Source organism: Oryctolagus cuniculus, chromosome 6, assembly GCF_051225735.1.
Source record: "Oryctolagus cuniculus isolate XC-2025 breed Fujian yellow rabbit chromosome 6, ASM5122573v1, whole genome shotgun sequence".
Classification (NCBI taxonomy): domain Eukaryota; kingdom Metazoa; phylum Chordata; class Mammalia; order Lagomorpha; family Leporidae; genus Oryctolagus; species Oryctolagus cuniculus.
In genome coordinates, this window is record NC_142872.1 from 138,627,390 (window position 1) to 138,650,926 (window position 23,537).

The 23,537-nt window shown below is 35.8% G+C and overlaps 1 protein-coding gene across 3 annotated transcripts in view; it reads right to left on the reverse strand.

Moving 5' to 3' along the window:
* CSMD3 (CUB and Sushi multiple domains 3) overlaps positions 1-23,537 on the reverse strand; it is a 1,281,859-nt gene that overhangs the window by 458,986 nt on the left and 799,336 nt on the right. For all 3 annotated transcript variants that reach the window (XM_051844770.3, XM_051844772.3, XM_051844771.3), the window contains 3 exons: positions 11,543-11,725; positions 6,731-7,057; positions 3,534-3,728 (listed from right to left, as the gene is read on the reverse strand). In XM_051844770.3, the coding sequence (XP_051700730.2) occupies positions 3,534-3,728; positions 6,731-7,057; positions 11,543-11,725 (705 nt within the window). The remainder of the gene's footprint in view (positions 1-3,533; positions 3,729-6,730; positions 7,058-11,542; positions 11,726-23,537) is intronic.

Consider the following 23,537-nt stretch of genomic DNA (forward strand, 5'->3'; position numbering starts at 1 on the left):
GAGGGAGGGTAGGATGGGAAGTATCACTATGATCCTAAACCTGCATATATGAAATATATGAAATTTGTTCACCTTATTAAATATTAAAATTATTTAAAATAAGCAAAATGCTTCTGTTAAGACACAGTGCCCATAGAACATATGAGACAGGCAGGAAGGGTTCCCAATCATAATTTTCTGTCAAAATGGGAGTGGCTGTGGCAGCAGCTTGAGGAACCATGGTGGGAGAGAGGGCAGGGAGAAGATAAAAAAAAAAAAAAAGGAAAAATAATAATAGGCATTGCACAGCTAGTCTCAGACTTGTTTTGTTAGTACGTAAGTGGATTTGAGACAAAATGAAAGGAAATCAATGTGAATCCTAATTAGATTTTAAGAAATCAAACTTACTCCCCATGTAGGATCTCTGTCCTTAATGTGTTGTACTATGTGAATTAACGGTATAACTAGTACTCAAACAGTACTTTATACTTTGTGTTTCTGTGTAGGTGCACACTATTGAAATCTTTATTTAGTATATACTAAATTGATCTTCTGTATACAAAGATAATTGAAAATGAATCTTGATGTGAATGGGATGGGAGAGAGAGTGGAAGATGGGATGGTTGAGGGTGGGAGGGAGGTTACGGGGGGAAAAGCCACTGTAATCCAAAAGGTGTACTTTGGAAATTTATATTTATTAAATAAAAGTTAAAAAAGAAATTGTTCTTTCAAATTAAGCAGTGATTCATAAAATTCTTTGTTCATACCAAACTTTTCTTAAATTTACATGTAGTTATCCGCCATGCAACTCTAAGACCAAGACTTCCTTTGGCAAGCAAGGACATAATTATGTAGGCAAGGAAGGAGCAATAACAGAGAGGAGCTAGGTAAGCCTTCCCCATGACAGTTTTGCCAGATTCATGAGACAACCCCAGCTCCTGCCGCTTTAACCTCCCTGTTTCACAAATATCCAATATGGCTTCAAGCTGCATCCACACCATGAACATGTCATTATCATTGTATTACAATAAAATTACCACGGCCAGCACTCTGAATTCCATCATGCACCTGCCAGTATTATATTTCAAAAATTTCCAAAAAAGGATATGGAAATGTGCATCACTCAAGCCTCACTCTAAACTCAGCCTACTTTGAATATTCAATTAAGCCCCATCCAAAAATCAGCCCCTATGCTTCCAAGATACTTAAAAGGACAGTCTAGAACATTGTTGATTGCAACATCTTCTGTTAGTTTGTACATATTCACTTTTTTTTTTTTTTTGACAGGCAGAGTTAGTGAGAGAGAGAGAGAGAGAGAGAGAGAGAGAGACAGAGAGAAAGGTCTTCCTTTTTCACTTGGTTCGCCCCCCAGATGGCTGCTATGGCCAGAGCGCTGCGCTGATCCGAAGTCAGGAGCCCGGTGCTTCCTCCTGGTCTCCCTTGCGGGTACTGGGCCCAAGCACTTGGGCCATCCTCCACTGCCTTCCTGGGCCACAGCAGAAAGCTGTACTGGAAGAGGAGCATCTGGGACAGAATCCGGCACCCCGACCGGGACTAGAACCCAGGGTGCTGGCGCCCCAGGCGGAGGATTAGCCTAGTGAGCTGCGGCACTGGCCTCATATTCATTCTTAGTGTGTAGTTTTTTTGTTATGTTTTGTAAGCAAATCTTGCTTCTCTGCTCACTTCTTTTTCTTTTTCTTTTTTAAGTCTTGAAATCCTTCTGTCTTGAAGATGAGAACTCAGACCAAACTTAGTCAGGGTTACTCCATGACTAAGATCCAACAAATACCCAGCGATAATCTCTGTGTCTGTCCACTGGGACTGAAAATACTTCCAGAGTAGGGAAGGCACAAATCATGTCAATTCCCAGCTGAGCTGGTTCCCCTGCTAGTCATAGCACAGCTTTCAAACTATATGGTATTATTTACAAAGCATGTCATGCTCTGGAACCCTCTAGTGATTCATCAGGCTCATGCTTCTCTCCTTCCATTTGTCTCACATTGAAGTGCAATTTCTTCTGGCTGAAACAAACTTTTGCCCCATTGCTTTTGTGTTCTTCAAATACTAAAGTAGGCTTTCCTAACAGGTTGCACAATCTCAGTCTGGAAATATGTATAACAAAAGAAGGAATAGGCCCAAGGGTAACTTATGGCAGAATTGAACATTACTTTCCATTTTTCTCTTTCTATTTTAGTTCTTTTTTATGCAACTCCATTACAGCTTTTAAATAATATCATAATCACAATTATTGTTACAGCATCTCCTATAAAACCCATAATATTTGACCTGCAAAAGAACAAAGTCATCTGGCTATATGTTCTGATATTACAAATGAGAAAAAAAAAAGGAGCTGAGAGAGGAGAGAGGTGTTACTTGAAAGAATTTCTAAGAAAACCCAATTATATGCAGTCTGGGATTACTTCTTCATGAGAAATCATAAAAATTTCCAATCAATAATTTATCAGTAATGTTTACATTTCAATCAAGTCTGCCATACTTTGGAAAACTATATATTAAACATACATAATTCATCAGATAGAAATTAAGGAAGCAAGTTTCTATTGTCAGTTTGAGCACAGGTAAGAAAAACTGAAAAATCAAGAAAGAGAAGAAATTATTTTTAACATGATCACGTAGTTATTTATATAGGGATCTATTCAAGGGTGCTTTATAATTCTTGTTTATCTACTTCTTAGTATAAGTTCATATATATCATTTCAATAAAGTAGATGTGTATCTTTAAGATACTAGAGTGGAAGGAGAGAATTAGAATATGGAATGTTATTTTCTATGGTGGCAAGGCTAAATAAAGCAACACATACCCACACACATACACATACACACATAACTTCTTTGATTCTGAATTGATACAAAATATAGCTGATATATTTTGTTTTTCATTAAGAAATTATTCTTTCTCTACCAACATAAATCAGAACTTTATGAGTTTGTATATATAAATAAATATATATTCCAAATAATATATTATATATATATGTAATTACATATGGCCCTAAACTTTCTTTACTATATTTCACTGGGAAAATAAAAATTGGAAAAATTTAGCAAACTCTGCTTACAATAATCATTTAAATATATGGATATTGTGGCATAAATTCATTTATTTATTAGAATTAATTATCATTTTTCAGCCTTTTGGCTAAGATCAAGTGTAGAATTAATCATTGCTTACTAATTTTTAAAGGGAAATAAGCACATACCATAATTGTTAAAATACTAAAACATGTAAATGGAAACTAAAAAATTTCTCTTTTTAAACTGTAACTTCAATTAACCACAGTTATATGACTATGAAGTATACTAGAGATTTTATACTTGCACCCCTTTATTAATGTACTAAAAGAGAGCTTATATAAAATTTCTAAAAACAACTTCTGACATGGGAAATTGCAAATGTAATTTGTTTAACATATTTGTTTAATGTTTCTTACTAAGAAATATTTTAAGCTAAAGATTGCAACAGTCCTGGTACAATAATGTATTTCCTGTTATTATTTCTAGTGGTTATATTTTTTACTCCTTATTGCACCTACCTCCACATCTTGGAATTGGTCCACTCCACATTACTTTTCCATCCATAAGAATACAAGTAATTGTTTCTGTTCCCTGGGTTTTAATAAATCCTTCTTCACAAATAACTGAAATTGAACTTCCTAATTGGAAGTTGTCCCCAAAACGTCGTGCATTGATTGGTATTCCTGGATCAGGGCACTCATTATGTCCAAAAGCTTTAGAATGAAAAACAAAGAAAAACACAATGCATCAGCATGAGTGAGAAGACCGTTGCCTATTTTTAAGTGAGAAAAAAGTGAATTTTAAAGATTTTTCTACTTATTTCTAGAAAAGCATTTTAGAACTTTATTTAAATTTGCAGGCTCTTCTCTAAACAGATCTGTTTGCCTGTGATGTGGAATAGGTGTGACTCTTTTAAAATATAAATTATAACCTAAGATTAAAACATTTCAAATTAGAGTTGTTTCTAGTTATTTCTAGAGATTATTAGACTAAACCAATTCCAACATTTCCAGTATAAGTTGGAAAATAATGTCATTGGTCAGAATGTCAATAACTATGAATACAAAGTATATTGCCTACAGTCCAATGGCAGATTTCATTGGAAACTATTTTTGTGATTCATTCTGTTGCAAATGGAGACACAGACTCATTGTGAGAATAAAACTGTAATGTTTTACTTGATTTATCTTTTCATTTTTTCTCAACAGTTGATTTTATCTTAGGTTATATGTTTCGTGTTTCTTAGGAGAAAGTTCAGTTCTTAAACTCAGGTATAGTATCTTATTTTAATTTGTTTCTTCCCTTTGTATAACTAATTTAGATACAGTAAATATCAGAAGTGTGATAATTTTGCTTATGTGAATTGTTCATAGATTAGGGATTATATGAGCCGTTCACATTTTCTCTTTACCTATCTGGCAGACCAAATTGTGTGCTATAAAATTTTAATTTAAAATAATACAAATAAAAGTAACAAAAGTAAATGTATAACTATATTTTATGAAGTGTTTATGATTTCATATATTTATTCTTATTGAGTGCATGAAGGTTATTTTAAATTTTCTCACTAATTATCTTAATGCTGTTCATAAATTGTATAATTTTATTATCTATCATCATTTTTATTAAACAACACAAAAGGATATTAAGGTAAATCTAAAGTATACAAAATGTTTTGTAGCTACATTTTTTCTAATCATTGTTTTAACTTCTTTTTTTTTTTTTTTTTTTGACAGGCAGAGTGGACAGTGAGAGAGAGAGAGAGACAGAGAGAAAGGTCTTCCTTTGCTGTTGGTTCACCCTCCAATGGCCACCGCTGCTGGCGCACTGAGCTGATCTGATGGCAGGAGCCAGGTACTTATCCTGGTCTCCCATGGGGTGCAGGGCCCAAGCACTTGGGCCATCCTCCACTGCACTCCCTGGCCACAGAGAGAGCTGGCCTGGAAGAGGGGCAACTGGGACAGAATCCGGCGCCCCGACCGGGACTAGAACCTGGTGTGCCGGTGCCACAAGGCGGAGGATTAGCCTAGTGAGCCGCAGCGCAGGCCTATTTTAACTTCTAATTTTTAAAACTCAATTTTAATTAAGCCTGTTTGCTATAATATGTAGTGCCCCAACTATTTTAAAAAAGAATCTCAGTAGTAAGCATTAAATATAAGAATTTGCATATGATCAATAAAATTATTTACAGTAGAAATGGGACCAAAAACATAGGTTTATCCATATAATACCTTGAAAAGTATCATAAACATTAAAAATAAAAGTATTATGCATTTAAGACAAGATGAAAATTATGCATGCATATATGTATCTGTCTTTATAAATATATGTAAAAATTTTTAAGCATTGCCAGATAAAACAGCTATTTTATACTGCATGTGTCTCTTGCACGTATCACGGCTAATTTAACTTTAATGATGTGCAATTATCCAGTAACAACTTATTAGTGATTGTATCCAGCACTAGCGTCACCTTGAAGACAAGAGGAGCCTTTTGTTACTAACTGCCAAAGCTCAGCACTGAATAGGCAAGGGCAGCAGGCTATTGGTGAAATTCTTTTTAAAGGGCAACAAGAATATCTGAAAACAATCCTATGGTTATGTAACACTTGAATATTAACTCAATTGGTTGGTAAATATCTGACAGTGTGAAAGCTTCAAAAGAAAGCAATAAAATCACTATTATTCTATGGCTTCAGTTAAAACATTTGCAAACAGAAGCATTCCTTTATAAGTGTGTTAACCTAGTAAGATTTTTGCTCATTTAAGTGATTCATCTTTCTACTATAACTCTAAGCATTTTTCCACATAAAATATTAATTCTATAAACTGCAAAAAAAAGAAGAGCCTAGCTGATGGAAAATAGTTTTTTTTTTTTTAAAGAGGACACCTCAAACATAGAAAAAATATGATAAATACAACAGGTCAAAAATCAGCTAAATGACAACAGCTAGTAATAATTGAGCATTTACCAGGTACCGTGTTCTCTGTGCTAGATTATTTACATGCATCACCTAATATACTTCTTTAAACAACCAAAGGGCCTTTACTGACGTTTACATTGCGGCTCACTTATGAAACTTAAAAAGGTAGCAAAGTCATTATTTGAAGTTGTATAGTTTGATTTCAGAGCTGTATATTAATCACTGAAGTATTTTTTGTTCACCAGTTTGTTTTTGTTTCTTTTTAACCTCACACTAGTGGTTCTGGTAAGTCAGCCCCGGGGTCCACTGAGCCACAGTTATTGACTTCCTACTCTGTGATGCTTGTGCAGACTTGTAAATTTTACCTTGGAATTATAACTCTGAGCTCTAGCTATTATTTGTTTAAAGTCCTACTGGTTAGTAATATCTTGAAGGAAAGATTCATTTTCCTTTTAAATTTGCATATAAAAATAACCAAGTAAATTATATCCCATATTGCAGGTTTGAGTTTACGCTACCCATTTCCTAGAATAAGCTAATCTATTGGCTGATATCATAGTGACATTTAAAGCACATTTCCTAAATATCAGGCCGCTCACAAACAATGAAAAATGACTCTATAGGGAGAAAAATATGGTTGGAAATCAAGCACTAAATGACTATCTTTGGCACAACCAGGCCTATATTCACTTAAGTTTTCTTATTTGTAAAACAAGAGAACTGCTTTGCATGATCCTTTTCCAGCTCTAATTTGTAGAAATTTGTTAAATAGAGTAAAAAAACAAAACTTACTGTTATAAGTGATGTTAAAGCCACGTCCCGACATTGAGTGGTCAGCTTGAAACTCCAATCTCAGAACATGACTATTACTTGTAAGATGGGAAGGAACCTCAGCTCCAGTAAAAGTTCCAAGGATGGGGGAGTCTGGAGAGTCACCATCTTTAACAGCAAGAAAATCAAACTGGGACTCCAGATCAAAGTCATTGAAAGAAAGGTGTATTCGGCTCCCAGGATCAGAGATTATAGTCCAAATGCAATTTAAATTATTTCCATACCCTTCTGGATAATCAGGAGAAAGGACTGTTCCCATTGGTGCAGTAAAGTTAGAGAGACAAGGAACTGGCAAAACAGGAAAATTATAAAATATAATAAATATTCAAAATATTAATTATGATAATTAGCAGTTTGATAATATTAGACAATGTAAATTATCACATGAAACAGATCATTCACCATTTTTACATACTAGAAAAGGTAACTTGTATATTCGGTGAATTTAAGACTATATGCATAAATATAAAGAAAAGGATAATTGGGGTATAGAAACAACCACTTTTGACATTTGTCCAATTTGTGTTACAGTGCTATGCAAACACATACTGAGGAAATGAGTAGACAATCTCATAGGAAGCAATACGTCTTGTGAAGTGATTGAAGAGAAAAATATTTGCAATATAAATATATTAAAAGAACTAGGATTCTGCAGCTCAGAAGTGGTGATTAGGTGAATTTCATTCCTGCTGTGGCTTTAAGATGCCCTGATAGTTTATAACACAAAGAAAGAGATGAATTAAGTGTTATACTAGCCATGACTGTGACTAATATTGGAAAAACAGATCAATGAGAGGTTATACCACACTAAAAGGAAGTCTTCCTCTCTCCTCCATTTTCTTAACTTTTAAAATAACTGATTTAAAGGTTAATTTATAACTGTTAAAAAGTGTTGAATACAGTAAAGATAAGAAAACAAAATAATCTATCACATCAAAATTAAAATATTGGTATATTTTCTTGCAGTGTTTTTAATGTGAATTCTTCAAGTCATTAAGCATACTTTAAATCACTCACTCCATTCACTTGAATGGATATAAAATCAATCTACTCAAAATATATTTATTGGCAATTAGAATTTTATGTTTAAGGGGACAGCACTGTGGCATAGTGGGTCCAATGCGGGTACTAGTTCATGTCTTGGCTGCTGACTTCCAATCCAGGCCCCTGTTAATGGCCTGGGAAAAGAAGCGGAAGATGGCCTAAGTGTTTGGGCACCTGCCACCCAAGTGGGAGGCCTGGAAGACACTTTTAGCTTCTGGCTCCTGGATTTAGCCTGCCCAACCTTTAGATGTTGGAGCCACTTGGGGAGTGAACCAGCTGAAGAAAGAGATCTCTCTCTCCCTCTCTCTCTTTCTCTCTCTGTAACTCTAACAAAATTTACCATCTTTTTGAAGACAGTCTTGTTGTTTTTGTTAATTATTTCATTAGGATACATTTTTTAAAAGATTTATTTATTTACTTAAAAAGTCAGAGTTACATAGAGAGAGAAGGAGAGGCAGAGAAAAAGAGAGGTCAACTGGTTCGCTCCCCAATTGACCACAACAGATTAACCTACTGCGCCACTGTGCCAGTCTCTACAGTTTTAGCTTTCTTTAAAAAAATATTTATTTCAAAAGCAGAGTTATAGAGAAAAAGAGAGTAAGGGACACACACACACACACACACACAGAGATTTTCCATCTTCTAGTTTACTCTCAAGATGGCTGCAACAGCCAAGGCTGGGCTAAGCCAAAGCCAGGAACCTGAGCTTCATCTGGGTCTTTTATGTGGGTGGCAGGGACCCAAAGATTTGGGCCATCTCCTGCTATCTTCCCAGGCACCTTAACATGTAGCTGGATCGGAAGTGGAGCAGCTATAACTGACTGCAACTGGCACTCATAGGTGATGTGGTGGCTTAAGTAATGCACCACAAAGTTGGCCCCAGTTTTAGTTGTAATATTTTATATGTTAAACGTATGGGTTTAGGGGCTTGTTTGTTTGCTTGCTTTTGCAAACTGATGATCACTGGGCTCAAATCAGATTGCAGATCAGTTTGGTTTCATTAGTTTCTCTCCTGTAACACAAAAAAATTTGAATTCACATTTTAAAATCATTATATTTAACATCTGAGGGGGAAAATAGGAAGTATAGCCTCTATTGAAAGATCACCCCAATAACCCCATCACTCTCCAAAATAGATGCACACAGACACATACACATATACACTTTGGTTCCTTCTTCATTATTCTGCCTGCCTGCAACCTGGAATCATTAGATTCTGTAACCCTTGGTTTAAATTAGCAGTCAGAAAAACTTTTCTGTTAACACACAAATATTCTGCCTTTGCAAATCATTTAGTCTCTTTTGTAGCTTCTAACTTATTATAGATGAAAGACAGTTTGGATGATTGGTAAATGGAAATACATACTTTTTGTTTCAATGAAACTTTACTTACAAATCCAGACAACCAATTGGATTTAGCCCATCAGTTCAGTGTGCCAGCTCTTGATTTAATCATTCCCTTTTGGGGCAAAAGCTGACTAAAGTCATCAGTCTAACTGTCCTTATCAGAAAGATTGGCAGATGTTTACTTCGTAATTTAAATGCATAATATTTCAAATGCAGTTTCTATGTAACACTCTGACTCAGTTTTATACCTTTTTAGTATCACACTAATTTTCTAATTAATAGTATACTTTAGAATTCATATAAGCACTTTGTTTTTACAAAATTATCATACCTATATTTTTATTTACTTTTACCTAACTGTATGTCAATACATTTGATCAATCACCCAAAATAGTATTTTAGGGTTTTGATTAAAGTGGTAAATAATTTTTTAAAATTCACATATTAAATATATGTTCTCATTCAGGAATATAGCACTTATCTCTTTTTTGGTACAAAATTTTGTTGCTATGTTTTATAATTTTCTTCCTATGATTTGTTAGGTCTTACATAATTATTTCTACATATTTTAGTATTCTTTTAAAAAGATTTTCTTTCAAATACATTTTCAAATAAGCTAATGGTACTATATAAGAACATTATTAAGAGATTCCATTTTATCATATATCAAGATGCTGAAATTTTCTTTTTAAGATTTTTTTTTTTTTTTGAGAGATTGAGTTATAGACAAAGAGAAGGAGAGACAGACAGAAAGGTCTTCCACCTGCTGGTTCACTCCCCAGATGTCCTGATCTGAAGCCAGGAGCTTCTTGCAGGTCTCCCATGTGGGTACAGGGGCCCAAGCATGTGGGCCATTTTCTACTGCTTTCCCAGTGCATTAACAGAGCTGGATCAGAAGAGGAGCAGTTGGGACATGAACCGGCACACCTATATGGGATGTCATTGTCACAGGCAGAGGTTTAGCCTACTATGCCATAGCACCAGCCAGGAATTATTTTTAAACTAGTAAAAACAGTCTGTAGATTTTCAAGAATTAAAAAATTAGAAAGCAGTACAAGCCAGCATTATGGCTTAGCATTGTAAGCCTCCACATGCAATGCTGGCTGCTCCACTTCCAATCTAGCTCCCTGCTAACGTGCCTGGGAAAGCAATGGAAGATGGTCCCAGTACCTGGGCCCTTGCACTTATATGGGAGACCCTGAAGAAGCTATGAGCTTCTGGCTTCAGCCTGGCACAGCCCTTGCTGCTGCAGCCATTTGGGGAGTGAACCAGCAGATGGAAGATCTCTCTAACTCTCTCTGTCTCTCCCTCTTTCTCTGTAACTCTGCATTTAAATACATAAAAAAAAGTAGACAGCAATAATAAATAATGTTATTACATCCATTTTACCATCTACTAAGATGCTTTTAATATATTTTTGATGTGATACATTACATAAATTATCTAATATTAAGCCACCATTATCTTTCTGGAAGAACACCTAGAATTAAAGATTTTCAATTAAAGTCTTTTGAAGAATTACTAAGCTTTAGATGATGCAAACAAAAGTAAATCAGAATATCCCGATATTTTCTTCTCTTACAACAAGAACATCATAAGGTAATCTTGATTAGGAATGAGAACTGTCCCTAAACAAAAAGGATTCTACTAAGAGTGTGTGTGCATTCTTTCTCTCTAAGACTTCCTGAAGAGTAAACATAATATATATTATAACTGGGGAAATTACTGCCATGTTCCAAACTACACACTTTGCTGTAATGTAATGAAAATAGTATCTAACTGAACCTAAAAGTGCATCAATTAGGTAATACAAATTATATTTTTGTTGTAATTAAACTGGAATGTCTTAATATACTTGGAAAAATATATTCTTTTAATTCGAACATATTGTATATCATATGCACTAATGACTTTTACTCAGTGCAATATAAATAAAAGGCATTTTATGCATTAGTGTGAGCATAGCAAAAGTAAGTTAATGCATTATACATAGAATATAAGCTTTAAATATTTTAAGTTTATGAATGCAAATAAGCATATACTATCTTACTAAGATAAATATTTCTATTAGAATTAGCTCAAATATATAATTTCCATAAGAAGCATCCTATCCATAAAGTATAAAATGCCACCTAATAAAGTGTTATAAGAATACACATAATATATATTTTGCAATTAGCAAGTGAACTATGGAAACTTTATTTAAATCTGTATTGAAATTTATAATTTGGCATAAGAACACTTGTTAAAGATAGTATCACAAAGTGCTACTCCTCCAAAATTAATTACATGGTTATAACTCTTTGCAATTAATTATAAAAGTAATTATATACAAGGACATGGTAGCATATGCTTTCTGGAAGAAAAGCATGTGGTACTCACAGATACAGATGGGTATGTTTGCAGACCACTGGTTATTCTCTTGACAAACAATGGATTTCTCTCCAATTAATTCAAATCCAAACTGGCATTCAAACCTTAAAACATCACGATTAGAAAATCCATCGCCTTCTCTGATTCCATATAAGGGTGTACCTGGATCGCCACAACTTTCTTTCTCAATTTCTGTGGAAAGAAAAGATAAAAGTCACCTTTCAAGGATTGAAAACACATGATACCCATACTACAAGTTAAGTAGATACACATTCTCGATATTAAAAATACTTCAAAGCAGAAGATGAATATATTCGCCAATCCAATTTTTCTTTTGTCATTATTATGACATGTTTTGATGAAAGGATCTCTGGGGAACGATTAGTGTATTTGTCTCATTTTATAAATGGAAAACCTTAGGTCACTACATTTGATCAAGTTGCCAGAGACCATATCTCTAATAGAACAGTTATGAGAGTCTCAGAGTTCAGTTTGTACAAATGCTCATATTACACATATGAAAATATGTATTTCCCCAAATGCCAAAGACTTTTCTTATTCTTGTAATCTGTATATGACACAGTAAATTCTTACATCATGATCAGGGCATGAGGAAACTTTATGATTCTGTGTTCCTACAGCAATCAATGAATACCTCTACCCAGGATCTTTCACTCTCCTTGGTAACTGTTGGTTGAAATACTTCCCCAAGCAGACAAAACAAACCAAAAATGAAACCCAAAGTATACTATTTTTGCATACAAAATTATTCATCTATGTTCATTTCTACATGTTTTTGGATGACTTGAAAAATGCTTTTTAAGAGCATTATTAAAACATTCTTTCGAAGTATAACCAAAGAAATTATCACATATGGGATTGTCATTGTGAAGCTATGAATGTCACTAAATTACTGTGGCAACTGTATTCAGGTTTTTATGTCACATGAAATTAATACAGTTTTCTTCAAACAAACAACTAAAAATAATAAAAACTTCAAGAATACAACTTTGAGATAAAACCATTGCCTCTCATGACATTCCAACATTCATTCATACATTACAATTTCCCTTGTAATCACTAGTATGAATTTAATATCTTTCATTTCTTTCTTTCTTTTTTTGTTTTTTTTTTTTTTGACAGGCAGAGTGGACAGTGAGAGAGAGAGACAGAGAGAAAGGTCTTCCTTTGCCGTTGGTTCACCCTCCAATGGCCACTGCGGCCGGCACGCTGCGGTCGGCGCACCATACAGATCCGAAGCCAGGAGCCAGGTACTTCGCCTGGTCTCTCATGTGGGTGCAGGGCCCAAGGACTTGGGCCATCCTCCACTGCACTCCCTGGCCACAGCAGAGAGCTGGACTGGAAAAGGAGCAACCAGGACAGAATCTGGCGCCCTGACCAGGACGAACCCGGGGTGCCAGCGCCACAGGATTATTAGTGAGCTGCGGCACCGGCCTCATTTCTTTTTCAATTCTTTTATAATTATATGCAAACATTTACCACATTATAGACATCTATATTTATATGAATACAAAAATTCTCCTCACAAAATTATGTATTGCTTCACACAACTATACATTTCATAGTTTAATTTATTTTGTCAATTGTTCTTATCTTACTTCTTTAAATGCTTTAGAAATTTGAACACTCTTGTATTCTTAGCAAAAATTATACATTATAGTAATTTATTCAAAAAATTAGATTTCATTTGATAGTTTATTTACATGTCTTTACCTGTCATAAATAAAACTGGTCCATATTTTTTTATATGTTGCTCCCATAAAATATTAATGGGAAGGAAAGAGATCAGATATTTCCCTTAGTTCATTAGTCTTTAAGAACCTGTCTATTGCCTTGATCAACTTAGCCCAGACCATTAGACAGGCTCTACTGCAAGTACATAATTCTGTGGTTTCCCTACTGTCTCTAGAACACCTACTGATAGGACAAGGCGGAATAAGCATACTGGTTAAATGGACAGCTGTGTGCTCATGGAAAGAAAGCAAAAGGATTTAGCAACAAGCCAAGTGGTCCCATGCATTTGGTAAAGCAAGCGCATCAGTTCCCACCATCCGGTAGGCAGTAAGAAGCGCTCTCTCCCATGGCTCCTATCCTTCTTGTTGCTGTTTTTGTCCAATTATACTCTTCCTGTCAAATCTCTCTTTTCCAGAATTCAACAGTTCCATGTTTGGTAATATGGGCATTCCAGCAATGTCCAATAGGTGGTTGCGGGCCTCTAGTTCCTGAAACGATATCTTTGGATCTGTCATCTGGGAATCTTCATTCCCTGACTAGGCAGAGACAATGCCCAGAAAGAGCATGAAGTTATAGAAGCCTGATCATCCTCCTTCAACCTCCTGTGATGATTAAGGGACAAAATTCTCTGAGGAGGAGAAATAATGTGGGAAGGTAAGTAGTGTTAACTGGCTGAAAATGCTAAGGTCTGGGAGCCTCAGCTGAACCATGGTTTGACTGCTCTGGTAGGCCAATGTTCGACAGCTCCAGTGCAACCCACTGTGGGCTGGTTCTGAAAGCTGTCAGGACATCTGCAGCAAGCCCCTATAAAACAGCCCAGATCAGTTCACATGACAACTCCCTTTCTGTGTGTGTCATCCAAGCCCCAGTGACCACCACACCAACCTCCTGTCTATGTACTGCAAATCACAAGTTCCTTGATGCTGTAAATATGGAACCAGAGCTAGCTTGAAATATCCAATATAGCTACATGATATGTCCGTGTGATGAACTTTCAGGTCATTATAATCTTATTATAATAAAAATTATCCTAAGGGGCCATCCAATCTCCATTAAGCCCCTAATGCTATGGCACTTCTGGTATTCTGGGAAAAAGGCACACAATGGGTGATACTCAAGCCCTACCACAAACTCCACCTCCTTGTGAATAGTCAGTTAATCTCTACTCCAGAGATCACAGCCTATGCCTCTGATTTGTGCAAAGGCAAAGCTTAAACTTGTTGAGGAAGGTTTTCTTTGTGAGAGTTTTTATTCCTTCTTTGAGGGTCTTTTGTGTTTTGGATTTTTATTCCTTCTCTCTTTCTTTGGAACTTGCCCACAATTTTCCTTTTCTTTGCACAAATCCTTTTTCCTTGCACATCTTTGTGTCTCTACTTTGAATTCTTTCATGGAGGGATGAACCTGGAGTAAACAGGAGGGAAACCCACAGCCTACAACAGTTATTTTGGCTAGGGTGAGCAGGGGCATGTTTGACTTTTAAAATTATTATTTTGGACCAATAGTGGTAACTTATATAAACTACAAAAATGACATTTTCAAATTATTAGTTTAGTAATATCAGAATTATTTTACAGGAGTTTTAAATAAGTCATAATAGCCGGCGCTGTGGCTAACTAGGCTAATCCTCCGCCTTGCGGCGCCAGCACACCAGGTTCTAGTCCCGGTCGGGGCACCAGATTCTGTCCCAGTTGCCCCTCTTCCAGGCCAGCTCTCTCTGTGGCCAGGGAGTGCAGTGGAGGATGGCCCAAGTGCTTGGGCCCTGCACCCCATGGGAGACCAGGAGAAGTACCTGGCTCCTGGCTTCGGATCAGCACGGTGCGCCGGCCGCAGCACGCGGGCCGCGGCGGCCATTGGAGGGTGAACCAACGGCAAAAAGGAAGACCTTTCTCTCTGTCTCTCTCTCAAACTGTCCACTCTGCCTGTCAAAAAAAATAAATGTCTTAAATCAGTTGTAATACTACTTATTTGTGTTGTATGTCTTCTTTGTTCACACTCAGAGTTGTGTAATTTATTAGTCAGCTTGAAGAATGTTTACTTTTGTTGATTTACTCTATTGTTTTTATTTTGATTAAAATATCATTAAAATTTTTTTGTGTTCCTTCTTTTAACTCTCTTGGCAGAAAGAGAAAGAGGCAACAGGCAATATAGATAGAACAGACATCTCCAATCTGTTGGTTTACTCCTAAATTCCCCCTTAACAGCTGAGGCTGGGCTAGACTGAATTCAGGAGTTTGGAAGTCAATCTAGGTCTCCCATATGGCTGGCAGGGACCCAAGTACTTGAACCATCACCTTCTGCAAACCAGGGTACATATTATCAGGAAATTGGAATTGTAAGCTGAGCCAGGACTCAAGTCACCAGGACTCAGTCACCCAGGATGAAGGTGTTTCAAATGGCATCTTATATGCTAGCCAAAAACTACCCTCTTTTTTAAGGAAAACATTTTATTTATTTATTTATTTACTTATTTATTTATCTGATTTGAAAGGCAGACTGGAAGTGATCTGATAAAATATTTTTATTAATTTTGTGCATTTTGACTGTTATTTGTCATATTGAACTCAAGTACAGAATTTTCCACTTGTGGCATCATGTTAATGCTCCGAAAGTTAAAGATTTGGGAATTTATATGCTGAAATTAGGGAAATCAACTTGTATCATAATTCCATATTAATAATTCATTATAGAGTTTTTCTCTGCATTGAAAAATATGTTGTCATTCATCAGCTAATTGATAATTATTATTACTTACGGTTTCATAGCATGCTGTTTTTACAAATATAATTTTACTATTTTTGTGAGGGTACAAATGGAGTATAATTATTGAAGATTAGTTTCTGGTTATTCTTTTAACTGTGCTTCCTTGGATAGAGGGAGAAGTATATTTCGAGAGTAGCACGTACTCCATCATCACCATCAACCCCTCCCATTTTCCAGTTTATTGACAGCAGTGTCAGAATTCTGTTGTATCTCTCTGGGTGTGCATTCTTCTCTGTATTGATCTGTGATGCTGTCTACTTTTATGGTCTTCATCCTAAGCTGGAGGGCCCTCTGTCTTGGAAAACTACATTGGAAAACTATTCTGTGTATGGGCATTTGACTCTGGAAATGAAATGTTTTCCTCTGCTGCAATTACTATAGTTTCTTGGGATCACAACGGGCTCCTTCCTGGAGGCTTCTGGTCCTGAGACACAAGGCTTCCTCTGCAGAAACTACAGGGACAGCTCCCATGGCGGCATTGGTTTATGAGATTCTCTGTTTACCTTTATTTTCCTTATATATCTCTGTGCTTATTTGTATGTCTTAGGGATCCCCTACAGTCTCATAACAACTGGGATTCTTCTCTTCCTATTCTGAAACACTATTTTATTTTTATATACTTTTATCATTTTTCTGTTAGCATTGAGAGTGAATGCTTAATATATATTTTGAAGTCATATTTTTTCTTTGCTCCAAAACATAATTCTTTAAGATCAAGAGAATATTTTTAAACTAAAGCATAATTTTGAAGGTGCAATATTCACTAATAAAGACTGAAAAATGATGTGCAATAAATAGAATATGCATGCACTAATTAGGCATCACTGCTTTTTAATTTTCCACCTACCCAGGAAGCAACACTGATATTTAAATATGTAACATGCAATAAATAAGTAAATAGTAGAGATATACACAAATTATGAATAAAAGCTATAATTTACTAAGCATTGGTGTAAATATAATTTACTGTGTTGGAGTGGTGAAAACTTTTTAAGAGTATCCATTGTGTAATTTAATTTTCTAAACAATCACATGAAGGAACCATTCTTACTTCTATAGATAAAGGAAAAGACTTGAGGGTCAAACAAATTATGAATTTGTCTGGGGACCAGAGCTTTGGCATAGGTGGTAAAGCCACTGCCTGCAGTGTCATCATCCCATACAGGCACTATTTTGAGTCCTGGATGTTCCACTTCTGATGCGGCTGTCTGCTAATGTGTCTGGGAAAGCAGTAGAAGATGGCCCGAGTCCTTGGGCCACAACACCTGCGTGTGGAGACTGGAAGAAGCTCTGTGGTAGAATGAGAAGGCCATGCCAAGATGGCCACTGGCAATGGAAACTGCCTGACAACAGGCTGTGATTGGTTAGGGCATAGAGCGTCCCTTGACCGGATTGGCTGCCTTGGCTATTTAAGCTGCTGTATCAACTGAAATAAATGAGTCTGCACGCTGCTCACCTCTAGCCTGCTTTCACCCAACTCCCGGAGTCTGTGTGGTGATCTGCAGCTCTTGCCCCCACCACACTCCTCCTCTCAGAATGAATCCACAGCAACAAAGCTTCTGGCTCCTGGCTACAGATTGGTGCAGCTCTTGCAATTGTGGACATTTGGGAAGAAAACCAGCAGATAGAAGACATCTCTCTCTCTCTCTCTCTCTCTCTCTCTCTCTCTCTCTTTCTCTCTTTCTCTCTTTCTCTCTTTCTTTCTCTCTCTTCCTCCCTCTCCCTCTCTGTAACTGCCTTTTAAATACATAGATAAATCTTTTTTTTTGGCAGGAAGAGTTAGACAGTGAGTAGACAGTGAAAGAGAGAGACAGAGAGAAAGGTCTTCCTTCTGTTGGTTCACCCCCCAAATGGCTGCTACGGGCAGTGCACAGCACCGATCCAAAGCCAGGAGCCAGGTGCTTCCTCCTGGTCTCCCATGCAGGTGCAGAGCCCTAGCACTTGGGCCATCCTCCACTGCCTTCCTGGGCCACAGCAGAGAGCTGTACTGGAAGAGGAGCAACCAGGACAGAATCCGGCGCCCCAACTGTGACTAGAACCTCGGGTGTTGGCCCCGCAGGTGGAGGATTAACTTAGTGAGCCACGGCGCCAGCCTAGATAAATCTAAAAAAAGAATTTGTCCAATTTTCACATACCTATTTTGTAGGTATGAGTTTGGATCTATTTGAATCCAAAGTCATCATGGTAGATAAAGGTTTCATAAATGGCTAATTAATGAAAAATTATTTATTTTTTAATATATATCAAAAATAAATAAAACAAGGCAACAGGAATGTAAATACAAATAAGATGTGAACTCTGTCATCAACTGAACACTCAAAATAGGTGTTAGCAAAATTGCTTTGGAGTTGAAGTTTGGCAAATAAATAAAGGTTTCACAGAAGCGATGACAGTTTGAGATACTTTTTGGAATTATCTTAGAAAAAAAATATGGTGGCACCATGTTTTTGAGAGAGTAGTAGTTTCCAAGTAAATGGCAGTGTGGCTAGAAGCCAAAGACGTAGAAAATAGAAGTTAGGTCAAGGAGTCAGTAAAGTTGAGGGATTATATATATACAGGCAAGGGTGGTCCAAATTATAAATATACAGCTGATAAATGCAGTCATATTTTCCAAAAAGGACATTTACAATCATGAAAATAGAGAAAGCTTCAAAGAATTTGGAGGGGCATCCTGATATTAGAGGGATAAGTATGGATCATATCTAAAATATAGATATGGATAGATATCATTTTGTGAATATATATTTGTATACATACAGATATATGTGTACACACACATACACACAAATTTTCTTCTGTCATCCACTGTGAGGTCTAAAAGCTGAAATACACCATATAGTAACAAGCACACCACATGCCAAGATACTGGTTTGGGCATACTACTTGTCACTAAAAGAACTAGTGATGGTCATTCTGGAACTGGATGAGGAAAAGGAAAAGATGAGCCTGGTACATCTTGTTATGTCCACAAATATAAAAACAAAAAGGAAAGACATTACTTTAAAAGAATGATGGCACTATATCAAAATGATAGAGAAGCCACTTTGAAAGGGTTTCACTGTCCATTTGGGGGCAATTTGACCAACAAAACAGGTTATAATAAGCTGAATTAAATTTAATTGCTTAAATCCTTACTGATATCAAATGCATATTAAGTGGCAGAGAAAGGAAAATTGTTTTGTGTGTAGAATGAGGGTTAATAAATATGAAAAGAAAAAAAAAGGACAGTTGGTAACTATCATAGTGGTTGAAGATTCTTGGCAAATGCTTGATAGACATGAAGATATTACCTCTTTGTGAAAAATCAACCAAATCAAAAATGGTGCTACCAAGGAAAAACATGGAAAATACTGATTTTACTATGGGATCAATGGTCACATAATGAATGGTGGATATACTGTTTGCCTCATGAGGTGATGCATGGAGAAATGAACATTGCTACAGTCTCCTGTTGAGAATGCATGGGCTAAGTCTGGATATGAGGATAGATTGGATGGAATGAGATGGAGCAATATATGAGTACATGAGAAAGCCTGTACTCTTTCACATTATCAATGTCATGTCAGGGAAAAATTAAGGAACTAATCCAGACTTGAAGGAAATGAAAGAGACATTACAACTGCTGTGGTACGTCTCCCCACGCAAAGCAGGATATTCTAGAAATATCTGTAGATGTATGAAAGAAGAAAAGCAATGAAAAGTTAGCATATAAAAATGGGTGATTTTGTTAATAAGTGATATGACTAATCACAAAACCCAATAGTTATAAGAAGCCACATTTACAGAAGGCCATAGAATGATACATATTCCAGTTATATCTTTTGAATATCTAAAATTTTATAGGTAGGGTGGACAGTTGGTGCAGTAGTTAGCTAAGATACCTCTTGGGAATCTGGGTCCAAGTCCCATTCGCACTCCCAATCCTAGTTTCTGGAGCAGGTAATGGCTCAAGCAGTTGGATCTCTGCCACCCAGATAGGAGCTCCAGATTGGGTTCAAGCTGTTGTTTTATTTTCTGGTCCAAACCCAGCTGTTGTGGGCATTTGGGAAATGAACAGTAAATGAGATACATGTTTGTCTGTCTTGGTCTCTGCCTTTCAAATAAAATCAATCAATAAAACAAAATAAATTTCAAAATTTTCTTATAATTGAAGAATACGAGTGGTGAATAACTTCCTTTTATCTATCCAGAGCCAATCCCTAACCTGTCTTCTTTACTTTTTGGCCCCTACCTCTAGGATAAGGATACAGACTACTCCTTATGAACTCATCCTAGGCAGGCCCCTGGGCTTCTGTGGGCAGGGCAATGGCTGCAGATGGGGCTGGGAGGAGGGAGGCTTGTCAGGCAACAAGTGGCATTTTAGAAGCAGCTGGTTTGAGGAGCTCAAGAAGAGGGAATATAAGGGTATTTCTCATCTTAACTCCTCTGCTTGGTCACCATGGGATGGCTGTGTCCCTTTACTAAAGCCAAGATTGTATCAGACATCCCTCTATACAGAATTGTCCTCTAAGTCTTATGACTATTATTCCTAAAGGTAATTATGGATCCCTGCTATAATTAGCCAAGGATTCTATGCAACATCTTGTTAATTTCCTTAAGATATTCCCAAACATATCCAGTATGCTTGTGTCATTTATTTCCCAGAGACTCTTACTGATAAGTTATATTTTATCATATTGTATTATAAATATTATATTTTATATTTATCATTTCATATTTTAACAATGAAATCCCAAGTCAACACAAAAAGAATTTAGTTAGTATCACATTGATACTTGATTTTATCTTACAATAATTTGTCTCTCAGAATATAAAATAAGGTTAGAATTTCTTTAGCAAATATTGCTTATACTGGGAATCAGCTAATATCTGTGCATCATTCAAACTAAATCTGAAAGGAACAAAGTGAGTATCCACCCGCAGATTCAGAGGCCAGCACCCATGGAGTAGCATGTGGATCTGCTCTTTTTCTCCCCTGCTGTGCAGACAAAGAAATCAAGATCAGGATAAAGGTGCTGAAATAAAGAGGATGGGAAGTCTGAGAAAAATATAAGCAGAAGCACTCAGAATGCTTTCATGCAGTGAGTTGCGAGCAATATTGGAAATATGGGTTTAAATGGCAGTGGCTAAAATTTGTAGAAACAGGGTTGTTTCAACACCTTTTATTTACTGACCAAGTAACTTTGATCCTTGATGCCTAAAGTAACAAAGTCTAATTTTAAATTCAATCAGACTTCCAGCTGAACAGAGTAACATCTGGCCTCAAAGTGACATAGAACTACTCATTGATCAATCTCTTACTTGACAACAGTTGACACTGTAATTCAAATACTTCACAGCGAAACTGCGTAGGTTAAAAGAAAGTGATCTGTAAAACTTGCAGTTTTGCTGATTCTTAATGTTAGGAAACCTCTTGGGAATTTCATTAGCTCAGCAACGGGCTTACAAAGGTTGCAAAATATAGAATCACACAGCCAGGAAAGACCTTGTGAATTAAACTAGGTCTCACCTTCAAGTATCTCAGACTAAATGAGACTAGCATCAACATTTAAGAGAATTTAAGAAGGAAATTCGTAAGTTCCAGGCAAAATAATAAGGAATACACTGTAAGAATAAATGTGTGGAGTGGTTTATAATCATGATAATATACTGACATTTAAAATGCCTCAGATTAGGTAATTAAAAATTTTTAATAGAAATATGACGAATTCAGAATGTTGAGACAAGGTTTATTGTTTTCTCTTGAGCTATTATAGTACATCTGTATGCAATAAATACACTGTAGCAAATAGAAGTACTCTAAAAATTAATTCTTATTGTGTTTTACCATAAAAATGATTGGACCTTAATATGTTTAATAGAACTAGAAATTCTTTGAATGTGATAAAAAACAACATGCTTTTTGGTCAAAATTCAGTGTTCCTTGAGATACTACTAATCTAGGACTAGTACTTATTTGTTGTCATTTGCACAGATTGCAAATTTAGAGGACAACTAAAGAAGCTATAGGGAATGTCCATCAACAAAGACAAGGAGTTTGCCAGGCTTCACAGATGTCTAACCTAGGAATGTGGGTTATGTAGCTTTTTTTTTTAACTCCAACCCACTGATTATCAGAATTTCTTCTGACCCTGGGTTTCCTGAGGTTTTACACAAAACCTGCTAAAGAATTCTCATTTTACCTACTTTCTCTCAAGATAATATTAGAATGTAAAAACAAAAAGAGACTAAATTTATTTTTATGACTATTACTAAGTATTCTCTAAATTTAAAATAAATAATGTACAAATATAGCAACATGTATATACAAATATAGACATTATGCAACATATTTACTAAAATTTCACAAAAGTGTGGAACAACATTGTGACAACCAATCAATCAAGAACCAATGTCCTAACCTCATAGTTCCCTAGCTTACAAATTTACTTTGTGTAAAAGATAATTTAATGGTATGTGACAAGATTCAATTTAAAAAACAGTAATAAGTGTTTTAGTTCAGGTAATTTAAAGGCTAATATAATCAACATAAAATACAATCATTTCATTTCAGTTCAATATTTAGTGATCATGGCTCTAAAACATGCCATTTTGTCATATTAAGTATTTTGAGCTGAAGGCACCCATAAACAGCAAGTACAGAAGGGCTTTCTGACTTCCTCTTCCATACTTAAAAGCAGGACATAAGACTTCTTATGAGAAAGCTGTCGTCCCTGCACTGGGAATAGAACATGCTTATCATCAGAGACTAGAAGTTGATGCTGAAATGAATTCATACAACAAACTTACTAAAATAATCTTTATCTTCCACTAGTTCCCTTCCAATATGTATATAACTTCCCCAGAATATACTGTCCTTAGCCGAAACTCCTTTGGTCATACCCTCACATATTGATAATTCCTTTACTTAAAAGGTATATATTTTTTATGCTGCCATCACTTTATCATATTGTTATTTCTTCTGAGCATGCATAAAATTTTAATAAAATATATATGCTTTTCACCTGTTAGTTTTCCTTATATAAGTTTAATTCTTAGGCCAAGATATCCTAAGAGAATAGAGAAGTTTTTGCTCATTTGTACTACAAATGTTCAATTGAGAAAAATGTCTTGAGACTGTCATAAATATTGAGAATACGAATAAAATTTAATCTATTACTGTACAATAGAAAATAAAGTTTACAGATATATAAAAGTAAAAGTATTTTTATGTAAGATTTTAAAAAATATGGAAAAGAAAAGGAACAATTCTGCTTGGATTAAAAAGGTAATATACATTGAAATGTGTACTAAGATTTCACAAATTTATATGTATGTGTGTGTCTTGAAGGTGCAGTGGTTGGAGTTTGTGACATTCCTGGTAGAGGCGACCATTCTTTTCTAAAGAAATGGTAGTTTGAAAATAAACTGGCACATTTCACAATTCACAGAGCTCAGCACAGCTACAGTTTAGGTACAAGGTGTGTAAAGTGAAAGTGAGATTGGGGAA